Source organism: Fusarium mangiferae (assembly GCF_900044065.1).
Source record: "Fusarium mangiferae strain MRC7560 genome assembly, contig: FMAN_scaffold005, whole genome shotgun sequence".
In the NCBI taxonomy this organism is placed as follows: Eukaryota; Fungi; Ascomycota; class Sordariomycetes; order Hypocreales; family Nectriaceae; genus Fusarium; species Fusarium mangiferae.
In genome coordinates, this window is record NW_024573925.1 from 1790623 (window position 1) to 1804446 (window position 13824).

The 13824-nt window shown below is 50.5% G+C and overlaps 3 protein-coding genes across 3 annotated transcripts; 2 read left to right on the top strand and 1 right to left on the bottom strand.

The window, feature by feature from the left end:
- Nucleotides 1–1564: 1564 nt before the first annotated feature.
- FMAN_07528 (putative farnesyltranstransferase (al-3)) lies at nucleotides 1565–2821 on the top strand (the record flags this gene model as incomplete). The annotated part of the gene is made up of 1 exon (XM_041831162.1): nucleotides 1565–2821. The coding sequence occupies one exon, from the start codon at nucleotides 1565–1567 to the stop codon at nucleotides 2819–2821; it is 1257 nt and encodes a 418-aa protein (XP_041681754.1).
- A 400-nt stretch (nucleotides 2822–3221) lies between these two features.
- On the bottom strand, nucleotides 3222–4756 carry FMAN_07529 (uncharacterized protein; the record flags this gene model as incomplete). Its single annotated transcript, XM_041831164.1, has 2 exons — nucleotides 3222–4488; nucleotides 4548–4756. 2 exons carry the CDS (start codon nucleotides 4754–4756, stop codon nucleotides 3222–3224), a joined length of 1476 nt encoding a protein of 491 aa, XP_041681755.1.
- A 2852-nt stretch (nucleotides 4757–7608) lies between these two features.
- FMAN_07530 (uncharacterized protein) lies at nucleotides 7609–12013 on the top strand (the record flags this gene model as incomplete). Its single annotated transcript, XM_041831165.1, has 3 exons — nucleotides 7609–7670; nucleotides 7828–10879; nucleotides 10931–12013. The coding sequence occupies 3 exons, from the start codon at nucleotides 7609–7611 to the stop codon at nucleotides 12011–12013; spliced, it is 4197 nt and encodes a 1398-aa protein (XP_041681756.1).
- Between the last annotated feature and the right edge of the window lie 1811 nt (nucleotides 12014–13824).

Genomic DNA, 13824 nt, shown 5'->3' on the forward strand with positions numbered 1-13824 from the left:
ACAGCAGGGGTTCTTCAAGCAACATGATCTGACTCCATTAATCAGCTCTTTGGTACACCATTGATTTGCATGTGAAATCTAGAATTGTCTGACGAGATCTCAAGGTGCAGTCAGAAATGGCCCGTGACAAAGCGAAACCAGGGATGGACTCAACGTGTTCGTCTTCGCCTTACTCCTCAGCGAGCTGAGCATGGGCTTCGCAAGCCCTGATCTTACAATGGGCTGAGGTGGTGCGTTTTCTGTCCCAACGGATCAAATTATTTAATGATTGTGAGATGGGTTGAGGATAGATAAAGGGAGAGCTGGTGCATTAAAGAACGTTTCCTCCTTTGTTCCATTTGTTGTCTTATTACACTATTGTTTACTCTGTAATACTAGGTACCTATGTAAGTGTCTTGTACGCACGACTCTTCTCGCTGCCTCACGGCCAGCACACACACACGGCATGACTTTGACTGAATATAAGTCGACACAAGTACCACTAATCAACTGGTTGACACACTTACAGGTATCCATATATTTATCCATCTTTCAATAACACTTCCATATCACGCGGCAACGAATGTATCAAAGATAAGGTATGAATGCTTACCATCTACTATGTACGTCAATATGACTATCAAGTGCAGCTGGTTAGGTTAGTAGTTAATTATCAGGACTGATGAATGACCTGGCTTGGCTGCTTTTGGTTGTCTACCTACTATAGTAGTCTACCTACCCGGGTACCTATTGATTCTTCCCCCGCAATCACATTCACAATCCCGCGCTGATCTTCCCCTGCTAAAGACCCATTTTCCTGTCGCTAGCTCCTCTCAACAACAAAGAAAAGGAAAGCAAAGCTGCGTTCCCGTCTCAGAGCTCCCGTCCCATCCATTCTGCACTAGCTTGTGACAAGAACCCCTAAGAAGAGGCACGGCCAGGTCAGTTAGTACTTGACATGCTGTGAATGGTGCCTGTAGTTCATGCTGCGCCGAGCTGCAAAGATGAGGGTGTCCTGCGTAGGACGAACAAGTACCTAGCCCACATGCTCACCCTCACCCTCACCCCTCATTCTATCACAAGACAGAGGGAGCTCTGGGCAGCTCCGTCCTCCTCATCGTCCTACCTTAAACTGGATAGCTGCAGCCTGCAGGATTCGCTTTTAGGCTCCTCCTATTCAGCGCATGAGCAATTGGGTTCAGTAGATTATCCACATTGCAAGCATGCGCACAGGCTCAGTGTCAACTCTATGACCCTTCTATCGTCGCAGCAGGCAGGCTTAGACATGTATCGTCTGGACATTCAATGACGTCGACCACTTATAGATTCACCCGAGCATCCCGACAGTACCATTCGCTATCAGTACGCCACGAGGCAAGACAGGGTCAAACACCACGTATACGGCATCTGTTTATTATTTCGCTTCCGTCCCGTGTTGATTTCTGCCTCTCTTTCTACAGTTAGCATCTCAAATATCTTCAGCAGCGTCATCGGTTATCCATCAAAAAAGGACCCCTCCCCCTCCTCCTCTTCTCTTTTACCCTGAGACGAATCGCATTCTATTACCCCCAAAAACTTAACACGCATGATCCCCACGGCCGACCCCATCCTCTCCTTCAACCCTGAGGCATTGCCCCCGTCGGCCTTACACATGCTGTCGCTCTCGCCAAAGGCAATGGAGAAGATGTCTGGCATCTCCAAACCACTTGTGTCGCCCAACGCAATTCCACCTCGCACTTCAAGCACCGGCATCCCGACCTCGCTCAACGCGACACCCACAAAACCCGTTCTGCGCCCTGTTCCAGAAGGCGACTGGTTGAGCCAGAAGCAGCTCTCCCCAAGGGCACAGATGTCAAACGCCGGTTACGGCGTCATGCAAGCTCCCAATCCGCCTCCCGATCCCGAGCGCTACGCCCACGAGGATCTCGAGTTCACGGCTAAGCGCTCTTGGACTGACGAGAAGGAAAATGTCGTCCGCGGACCTTACGACTATGTCATTAGCCATCCTGGCAAGGACTTCCGCGCCCAGCTGATCGGCGCCTTCAACGTCTGGCTCGATGTGCCCACGTCGAGCCTCGAAGTCATCACCCGAGTCGTTGGCATGCTTCACGAGTCGTCGCTCCTCATCGACGACGTACAGGACTCGTCCGAGCTGCGCCGTGGCTTCCCTGTCGCACACAACATCTTTGGTGTCGCTCAAACCATCAACTCGGCAAACTACATATACTTTGTCGCCCTACAAGAGCTGCACAAGCTCAACAATCCAGAGCTAATCACCATCTTTTCCGATGAGCTTGTTAACCTCCACCGAGGCCAGGGCATGGACCTGTTTTGGCGTGACACTCTTACCTGTCCTACGGAAGAAGACTACCTCGAAATGGTTGGTAACAAGACGGGCGGCCTGTTCCGTCTCGGCATCAAGCTTATGGCGGCGGAAGCCAACGGCCCTAGTCCTACAGACTGTGTTCCGCTCGTCAACCTAATTGGCCTCATCTTTCAGATTCGAGATGACTACATGAACTTGTCCTCGAAGGAGTACAGCCATAACAAGGGAATGTGCGAGGATTTGACCGAGGGCAAGTTTTCGTTCCCCGTCATCCACAGCATTCGCACCAACCCCACAAATCTCCAGCTCATCAACATCCTCAAGCAGAAGACCTCGGACACCCAGATCAAGCGGTACGCTGTTGCCTACATGGAGTCCACAGGCAGTTTCGAGTATACCCGTAAAGTTCTCAGCGTCCTCATTGAGCGAGCTCGCAAGATGGCCGAGGAGCTTGACCAGGGCCGTGGCAGCACGAAGGGCATTCAGAAGATTCTCGACAAGATGGCCATCCAATGATATTCATTCAACGTCTTAGTTAATTTCTTTTATCTCGTTACGATTCACGGATTTGACGTGTTATGAGCGAAGCGCATATAGAATGTTGGGACACAAATCAGAGACATCTGACGACCTCCGATTTTGTGGCCACAGGAGAGGCCTGTTCAGAATGATACCACTTGGACTCTGAAAGCGTGACTTCAGCATGAGGATTGGATTTTTGGTATTCACTTTATGGTAGCCTATACTGTCCAATTGATTGAGTATAACTCAGATGGTTTTTCTTAATCTCATGTCAATTCTTACATAACAATGGCCATATTTGGACACTTGTGTAGGCCATCTCATGCGCCGGACTAACACCCTGCATAATACGAGAAATCAAGGTAAGAGAGCGATATCACGGAGATATATCAGATCAACTTGGCTGTACTGGAGCCGCCCTACGCTTCACCAATCTGACCCATCGCCGTCGTCTCCAGTCACCTCTCCGGCCACTGCCGTCTTCATTCTCCTCCCAGCTTGGTTTCGGGGTTGCCTTTTGCTTCCCCTTCTCGTTGATGGGAACGTCCACAACACCCGTTCGCTCGTCTCGCTCGTCCCATATGTCATAAACCCAACGCTCGCCTTCTGTCTCAACTTCAACGCCTGTAATAATACGTTCTTCTACCCATTCGCGACTCCAAAGGTCTAGAGCCCATTTCTTCTCACTCCATTCCCACGCTTCGGGTGGCATGACATCTTCAAAGAAGCGTGTTCCACGTGGTCGTTCACCTGCAATTCGAGGTTGTGACAAAGGATCGTAAGGTGAAGGACTGAAAACCCAAGGCTCCCACTCGCCACCACCGGAGGTTTTGCGCTGTAGCTCGAAAATTTCCACTTCACGCGTTTCAGGACTGGAGTCGAGGATAACGTCTGAACTGATCCAGTTATCTAACCACGAACGAGCTTTAGCCTCTTGTGGTTGGAGACGCTCGCGATGAGCGGCAGCAATGAGACGGGCGACGTGCGGATGACCCATACCCACGATAACCCAGCCCCCGAGGAGAAATATGAAGCGCCAGGGTAGAATCTGGGCCGCAATGGTCATGAAAATGCCTCCGGCTGTAAGAAATAAAAATAGAGCAGAACTGAGAGCCTCATCACTAAAATTGGTCACTGGTACGAGCAAGGCGACGACCTGGTCATGTCCCCGACTAAAGTCATCCATACAGTTCTGTAGGTCGCGCATATTCCGAAAGAAGTCCTTGCTGAGTTCCTTGACTGGTTTCACCGTCGCTGCAGGTGCCAAAGGTGGTCCTAGGGGAGAATATCCAACATTCTGCTCACTCGACAAGGTTCCCTTGGGTGGTGCTGGATGCCGAGCTAAGAACGCGGGGATGAAGACACCAAACAAAAGGATGGCAACAGGCAGCACAAATAGGAGATAAGGATCCAGGCAGACAAAACTATAGACGGCGAGGAGTGATAGAGTATGCGACGCGCGCTTCCAGGATAGAATACGTTCAGCACGGGCCTGGAATTTAAAGACAACGCCTATTCGAGCGTTGAATCGCCGAAAATTGTAGGACATGGTAGTGATATTGAAGTTCGGCCTCTCGGTATGAGTAGCAGATTGTTCATCACCGACGAAGTGAACCTCGGTTTGGTCATCGCTATCCGTGGGTATAACTTGCTGAAGAAGTCTACCGTGGCACCTGTCAGTAAAGCACGGTATCACAGCGGCTCGGGCAGCTCAATATACTTTTCTACTAATCGGTCCTGTAAGCTAGCTTTCTGGCGAATAGCAGCTAATCCTCCACGTAGGCCCGTTTTCTGAGAGCTTGATTCGGCCTTTGGCTCGGGCTGCTTATCATTGTCATCTTTCTGGTCATTGTTGGGGCGCTGGTTTGAGCTCTCGGAGGAGTCAAAGTTGCGCCCAGTAGCGAACATTTCTGCAGTGAAGTCGTCCATGAGGAGGGATGTTTCAAGACATGGTATGACTTTGGATGGTGGAGAATTCAAAAGGGATCTGGGGATCCAAGATACCCGCGTGGAGGTGCACGGCACGATCGCGGGTGAGCATGTGACACTGGTGACATCACTTACACCTAGGTAGGTACGTCCGAAGGAGGCTTGTGGCTAGGTACCGAGTTGATAACCTAAGGCACCTAACTTACCTACCTAACCTAGACTAATACCGTGGTAACGGCTTCTAATAATACCTAACGGAGAGAAGCTAGCCTCGAACCAGCGGTGAATGATGTTCGTTATGGGTGGGAAACAATTTACTGGATACCCTCCATGATTCTGCCGTTATTAGCTAGAGTTTACAGTAGTGCCAAGCGGGCCGTAGCGCCTTCAAACTGTGTTATGCTCTTTGAAGAAGTACAGCAAATTAGATGCAGATGGATTACCTCGTTTGATGAAGGTTGGAAGACTTGGCATCGATCCGAATAAAGGATGGAACTACGTACATCATGAGAGAGTTGATAAGTCCTGAGACATGGTTCATATATATATCCCACCCGAATTAAGATAACTATAGCGACATCCATGTCGTCCCTTAAATCTGGCTTACCCCACATAACTGAATATCGACGAAGAAAGCATATCCTTCATCATATTGGTGCTATTGGTAAAGCCGTGGAGGCATTCAGCAGTCCATTCCAGCAATGACCTTGAAACCGCGAATTCTTTCCCGACAACTTGATTGTGTCACCCACACTGATGTGTGTCCCAGTTCGTCGGTGTCTGGTATATGATGGATGGGATGAAGTGGCATATCATAACCATGGGCATAATCCACTTCAAACAGGACATTGTCCATGAGAACGACAGCTCACATATGCCAGATGCTAGATTGCCTATGCGGCAACCAGATGCTGGGTGCAGCTATGAGCGGCCAACTTTCATCCAAGACCGTGTATTGACGGCGAAAAACAACAAACACGACTCAAGATGCAGGACCATCAGATCCTTGATGCTTGGCAGGACAACAGTGCATAAGGTACCAGCTGACAACAGTCTTGACAGGTTAGTTTATTGGTCCGGCAAAATGCTTGGTAAATAATAGAGACGCATCCGTATGGCCCTACCGGTTGAAGATGCCCGAGAAAGCTCCTGCTGGGGCAAATCGATGGGGTTCCTGAATTCTGAGACACGACTCAATCCTTGTGTTCACTGGGATGTTCCTGGTCTGAGCGGGAGGCTTGAACAAGACATCTGTCTATCCATTAGCCACACCGTCTGGCCCGTCCCTCGTCACGAGTACAGCCCAGCACTCTTAGACCTAGAGACATGAGCCTGGTTGGCAACAGCCTGATTGAGAAACAACGAAGCACTTGCCCAATGTCGTAGCATCAAATCGGGTCACTAGTCGTTTCATGAACCCCAGCTATGATGATTACCTTAGGTCCAATGTCAACATCCGATTGCGGCCCAATACAAACACTGTTTGTCGGCCTGGGGAGCGCATTGCGCCAGTGCCCGTTGATGCGTCAACCGGTTCACGCGACTCGGCACTATGTGTGGATGGTATGGCTAGTAGCATTCATTCGCGAAACCGCTGTCTTCTCCACTGACCATGTAAATCTTCTACCTAAAACCACCGCCATCGCCGCTCATTATCGGGTGATGGATGTGTTATAGCGACCAGCTGGCAGAGCAGGTTAGCAGTATAATACCTAGGTACCTACCTAGGTAAGGTAGGTAGGTACTAAGGTAGGCCCTCGGGGGCAAGAAAACAGCGAACCTCGCTGTAGGGTGTCAAAATAAACTTAGTAAAAGTCATCCTAAACTTAGGCTATATTACCTAAGTCTTTTTGTCATTAAGGATTGAGGTCCTGCGTTTTCTTTCCTCCCCTAGGTAGGTAAGGTAGCTTGGAATGAGATGACGATAAAACGCGACAAATGCATCCAGGGGTGCGAGATCCTTGGCCCGGATTTGGATTGGCATTTATTAATTGATTTTCAGAGAATGCCCCCATATTCCATCACGAATGGTCGACGTTCCTCGATATGCAACGTTGAGTTCGTGAAAGGCTAATAAAGTAAGGGGACGTTCCTGAGGTATTGCAGTATGAGGTTCATGTTGGGGAAGATACATTTGATATGGGTAGAATGAGCCCAAGATACAGGTACCTTGCATCCACTTAAATGGCGGTAAAAGGCATCTCGACAACCGGTATGGGGCCTCCACCTCTGCCCGCATCTCATCCAGGGACCAAATTCAAAGCTCTAGTGGCCAATCAAACTGCTCGTCTACCGTGTCGAGATCCGCTGTCCACTGCTCATTATCGACCGCGATATTCTTCACGAGGCCCTTTCCACCATATCGGCCTCTCAGGTGCCTTTCTTCACACGCTAGAAAGTGTGATGCCCGCTGCGTAAGGGGGCACCCTAGCACGCAGGTATTCCCCATGCCTCCTTCCGGAACTGCCAGTGGCCGCCTATAGCAGTGTTCCATGAACCTAAGGGAAGGCCATCCCCATCCAGAGAAGAAAAAAACACAACCTTACCTAACCAACTTAACGACTCCATCTTTTTATTCTACTCCATCTCGCATCTTACTGTACCATCCCTTTCTCGGGGTGCCCACCGCAATCAATCACTCCAGGCTCCTTTTCGCCTGTCGCCAACCGCTCACTGACTCTTACTTCGATCCTGTCTGCTCTCTTGCACTTCAATACTCTTATCGGTTCCGGAATGAGGTAGCCGTTCGAATGCGCTCAGCTCCCTGACCGGACTGAGTCTGTGCCAGCGACCCGACCCCGTGAAATCCACCTTCGTCGCATTGCCAGCCACGCCCCTCGACCTTGGACCCCATGAGCCGCGACCACAAGGCACCTGCTGGGCCTCGACCAGCCAACTTTTCTCCAACGCGATTGTGAGCCTTTTCCATCTGACATTTTTCTATTTGTTTCGTTCGTTTGACAACTTGGTCAATGCGTGTTCTGGCGTACCGTTGTCATCGTCATATCCAAGTCTTTTATCGCTCTGCATTTCTGCACATGGCCAAGCTGACCTTGATCCCTTTGTGACAGGGGCAAAACCGCCAACGCTCAACCTCGACCACATATCCCCTCGACGAACCCTGACTTTGCCTTTGCCTCCGACGATCCAATGCTCAGCGCAACTCCTTCCAATAATCATTCCATTTTTTCTTTTAGTCGTGATGGAGATTCAGGTCAATTGAACGACTCGACTGCTTCTTTCGATTTCTTGCCCTCTGTTAGCTTCGACGATTTACAGAGTAGCATCGAATCCGCTTCAACAGACTTCAAACTGGCCCAATTCCCGTCTCCCAACGGCGAAGGGGGCATCCTCGACACGCACGGGGAAGATAACGCCAGTATGTCTTCTAGATCTCAAGTAGCTCCGTCATCGAATGGTGCTGCCACTCGAACTGCTGTCCAAACCAACACTCGACCGGCTCGATCAGGCTCGCTACTGCGTCGACCTAGTAATTCCAGCAGACCGCCTGCTAATGCCTCCGGTGCTTCTGGTCCGACTGATCATGTCCACGGGCCGGGCGCTGCACGCTCTCGCCGACAAAGTCAATACCCGCCTGTCTCCAATACCGTCGTGCCAAAACCCCCTCGAAAGTCGATCGGCCCAGGAATTGTTGGCGATGGGGACTATGGAGCCCGACCTCCCCAGAAGCGACGCCCCAGTCTCTTCTCTGAAGGGACACCTACTGGCTCGACGAGAGCTTCTATGGACGCCAATCCACCGTGGCTCGATAATACAAGAAATTTCCCGAACTCAAGGGCTGCGAAATCCAAATCAGTACAACCGCCACCACGACCAAATCAAACCAACCTTGGCCTTGGTAACACCCTTACCCCAGAGCAGAACCGACACTCTACCCTGGCCCCGCGATCACCTCGGGTCGGAGGCCGATTAAGCACTCCGTCCTCTGCCAACAAGAGAGTTTCGATGATGCCCGGTGCCCACCATTCATCACATGCGACTGGCCTAGGCGCGAGGACAATTAGTCCCACTGATACAAGGAGGATGAAGCGACTCTCAACAATGCCTCAGTCATTGAGTCTTGGTCAGGTTTCCACCCCTCCGCCTCCACCACCAGTGTCGATGAACAATCAGCCTGAGAGAGCTGAATCGAAATCGCCTTCTATGATTCCAAGACGAACTTCTGGTACCCCATCATCCTCGAGAACTACGCCAGACCTCCACCGTAAATCCTTCAACTCAAATCTATCAGTTAACTCAGGCTTCAGCCTGAACTCGGCCAGAACGTCAACTGGATCGCTACACCGTATATCTGGTTCTTCATCAACGTCACGCTTACCTGCACCAAAACATACTACAGTCCACAATCCTATTCCGGCTGACGATGACGAATATGTCCCGCCTGTTCCTGCTATACCAAAAGCCTACGAGTCGCCGAAAGACTCGCCCGCAGACACTTATTTCATGGAGAAGAAAAAGACTGCGCTTAGTAACATGGACGCCATGGGCATGAACTCAAACTCTACTGGAGTCATTTCTATGCCTGTCTTTCCTGAGCCCACGAAGCTTCAGAGAAAGCCCAGTGCGCGAAAGAGCTATGTTCCGAGTGTGGCGGCTGAGCCTGATAACAAGGCCACTCCTCCTAATAAGCGACATCTACAGCCTCTAAGACTTCCACCAATTAACCTGGGACCTTTGAGCACCCCAACTGCTAACAAGATTGCAGCGTTGCAGGACCACAGCAGTGTAGAAAGGCACGAAACTCCACCACCAGCCCGGCAATTGCCAAAGACACCCACAACCCCTATGACAGCTTCCAAAAGCTCCTTCTTTGCCAAAAGTCGCCATGGCGATACTCCTGAGCTTCCCTCTCTTAGGAGCAGTAGTTCAGTTCATCACACACATCTCACGCCTACACCCCCTGACGCTAGTTCGACTGAATCGTCGTTAGCTTTCAAGGAACTTGATCACAAGCAAAGCGTGTCGCCTTTCTTGTCATCCTCGTTACCCAAGGGGGGCGCAGACCATGGCTTCTTAAAGAGGTCTAAGACGGGAGCCGACTTCATGACTTTGGATGAAAACATGTTCCAAGATCAAATCCACCAGAAGCCTACGGGCCCTCGTGCGCCTAAAGAGGCGGAACCAACTCCCAAATCTCCTCAACCGGAATCTTCGCTGGATGATCCACAAACACCCTCCTCCATGAGCTCTATTCGGCGAAAACTCAGTCTTTCTTGGAAGCGCGGGAACTCCAAGAGCAACATTACTGCCCCTACAGATGTGGTTGAGAAAGCCAGCGCGAAGCAGCCAGAGGAACCTATGCCTCCTCCCAGGATCCCCATCTCCTCCACTTTAAATAACTTGTCAACTCTCAAGCAAGCCAGTCCTTCCCCAACCGTGAAGCAACCTCCTGGAGGATATCTTGAGTCACGGAGGCGAAAGAGCTCTGGTGGAAGCCTCAATGGGTTCATCTCCCACGACAAGACAAAAAGCGAATCTTGGACTGTGAAGAAAACAGTCCCAGACCCTTCAACAATGCCCGTTGGTCGAAATACCTCAGTCATGCAGAAGATTCTTCGCCCCAGGAATTCTTCTGGCATGTCGAAAGGCCCTGACTCATACTCTGCAGACCTCGACAAGGACGATATGGCAGCAGAAGAAGAGATGGCTAAGTTGGGCTCCAGGCGCAAAGAGACGGATGTTGCTGCTAGAACCCTCGACGCACTCAGAAAGCGAGCCACCCCCAAAGAGCGAGTTGGCGCCCACGAAGCTATTCGTATTGCCATGCTCAATATTTATGAGAGGGGCGAAATTGTGGACTATACCGATGTGTACTTTTGCGGGACACAGAACGCCCACAAGGTTGTCGGTGATCTCCAGTCTGACGCACCAAACTTTGGATATGATGACGAGCGTGGCGATTATACGATTGTGCCTGGAGACCACCTTGCATATCGGTATGAGATCATTGATGTTCTAGGAAAGGGAAGCTTTGGACAAGTCGTTCGGTGCATTGATCACAAGACTGGCGGTCTGGTAGCTATCAAGATCATAAGGAACAAGAAAAGATTCCATCAACAAGCTCTTGTGGAGGTCAACATCCTGCAAAAGCTTCGTGAATGGGTAAGCTAGAGTCATTAATCACCCTTCAATATCTATGCTAATTTGGTACAGGATCCGAAGAATAGGCACAGCATGGTCAACTTTACACAAAGTTTTTATTTCCGTGGCCATCTCTGCATCTCCACAGAATTGCTTGACATGAATCTCTACGAGCTCATCAAAGCCCACGCTTTCAGAGGATTCTCTATCAAGATTATTCGGCGCTTCACCAAGCAGATTCTCAGCTCACTCAATCTGCTCAAGCAGCACAAAGTCATTCATTGTGATCTCAAACCCGAAAATATTCTCTTGCGACATCCCCTTCATGCGGAAATCAAGGTGATTGACTTTGGCTCCAGCTGTTTTGAAAATGAGAAGGTGTATACTTATATTCAGTCTCGTTTCTATCGATCACCTGAGGTCATCCTTGGCATGACCTATGGTATGCCGATTGACATGTGGAGTGTTGGATGTATCCTGGCAGAACTATATACTGGAGTCCCCATTTTCCCTGGAGAAAACGAACAGGAGCAACTTGCTTGTATCATGGAGGTCTTTGGGCCTCCTGAAAAGCACTTGATTGAGAAGAGCACTCGAAAGAAACTTTTCTTCGATTCAATGGGCAAACCCCGTCTTACAGTATCGTCCAAAGGTCGCAGACGTCGCCCTTCTTCCAAAACTCTAGGTCAAGTGCTCAAATGCGACGACGAGGTGTTCATAGACTTTCTGCATAGGTGCTTACGTTGGGATCCCGAACGACGCATGAAACCTGAGGACGCGATTCGGCACGAGTTCATTACTGGGCGTAAGATGCCCGTCCCTCGTATGCCGCCAACTCGCGAATCATCACCCATGAAGCGGCATAACACAATTTCGACGCCGCGGCCTCTGCCGGAGCCTCCAGGTGCTGGTGCCAAACCCCCAACGTCTCTGCGAACTGGAGCCAGCCCTCACAAACTAGTCTCTGGTGGTGTGCGAAAGACTTCCGGGACCACGGGACCTATCGGCTCCGGGCCAACCAAACGAACGAGCGCCGGTATGACTGGGCTTGCACAAGGAGCAAGTAGCTTGCCTCGAGCTGCTGGTAGGAGTGTGAGTGCGAAGCAGGACCTGGCCGCTGCGGGTGCAACAGCCGCAATGAGTCGACGAACATAGTTTTTATCTGGAGGATCCCTACTTATCATGATTGGAGTTTAGGTTGCGTTGCGTTAAACATTTTGTTCTGACCATTGTGCGTGCATCTTTGGGTAGCCGATACACTATGCAACGGCGTTGCCAGAGACAGTTTGGCTTTGGTCTTCGCCTTACATTCAAAAATCGCATGGACCTTACCAGGGTGGCCAAGGCATGGAGGATGCAGAAGAGGGAAGATGGGTCCGGGGCACATGCTACATCTCGATCATTTATTTCAATCCTTGTTACCACGCCTACACGATGACCAAAGACGTCCGCTTTCCGACCCCTTTGCGATGGATCTGCGGGAGGCAAATTCGTGATGCAAGGAAACAGCGATTAGTGACTCAGCATAGCTTGGGAATGGGCGGCAACTGTTTTGGGGAAAAGGGTATATCACGAGATTTGACGACTGTTTCAACTCAACTCAATAGATGTCGTTGTCCGTATCGAATCGGAGAGTATAGAAGTTAAGGGGGCTCGCAAGAAGGGTTCGGACACCCAGACAGAGTATGGCTAACACCAATGAGCCTTCCAGGCAACCACATAACTTTACACATAATGGAACATTCGAGACTAGACTCATTGTTGACTCTTGATTATTGACTGAGGCCTCCCTTCCGCGAGGACAATTATTGGTGCTTGTGCAGGACTCGCTAATATGTACGACGTCAGATGCTTATTTGATCGTCAAACAGCTGAGGTTCCGAAGCTCGAAGGATGGGACAGTTTCGAGAAACGTCGCCGCGGTTGCAGATCAGCCTTACGCCCTATGATGTCGGACAGATGACGGGCCACGCCTGTGATCACGAATAGGGTCGCGGCTGCGTCAAGATCAAGAGAAGAGGCGCGAGGCATGGCGGCAAATGATGTGCCGGGGGGGTTCATGTAAAGGTCTTGTGCTAACTGTAAGCGGTGACATCTTTCGCTGGGAGGGAAATATGGGTAGGGTTGAGGACGTAAACGCATCGGCAAACAGCCGCGCCGCCAAAATTAAAAAAAAAAAAAAAAAAAAAAAAAAAAAAAAAAAAGGCCAGGCGATGGTGCAGGGAGCCATGCATGCCCCTTGATCAATAATGAACGTCGGTCCCAGCGAGTGGGAAACAGATGGTCAGAAAGGGGTGGATGTGAAAATGATTGGCAAATCAACGACGGACGCTGGGCTCATCTTAATATTAGAAACGGGTCCGGCCGAGAGTTCAGTCTGACATCTGTCACAGTAAGGTATGCTCAAACGACTGCATGTGTGCCGGTATCGTATTAGTTGGGTTCATGAGGCCAAGGCAGACTGAGCTCAGTATGGGATGAGTATCCCTAAAAAGAATCAAGATGCACAAAGGTGGGTCATCAGAATGCCTTGCGTCTTATTGTGACCGGTATGACTTTTTTGGGCGTTAAGTAGTCACTGCAACAGAACAGATGAGGATTAGAAGTTGTCATGGTATGGCCGAAGGTGAATATGTTGTAAGTAAAGCTTTCTCCGCCGGCGACTCCGGGAGGAACAACGGGGGGGGCAAGCCACGGCGGGAGGCGCAGCACGTGGGGCATGCAGTGGCGCCCTCCTCCGGGCTCCGATTATTGGGTGCGGTCGCCGGATGGAGACGGGACTGACCCATTCCCCGCAGACGACAGGGCTATTCTATAGGTTCTCGGACGAGGCTGAAGGTCTTGAAGGTCTTGAATCGCTGTGCGACATGACTGTGAGGTCATCAAACCCTCCATGACGATGATAGTAAGCCGTCAGGGCCGTGTTGGACATGCGTGATCTGCGTGGTAATTGTGCGTTGAGTAGA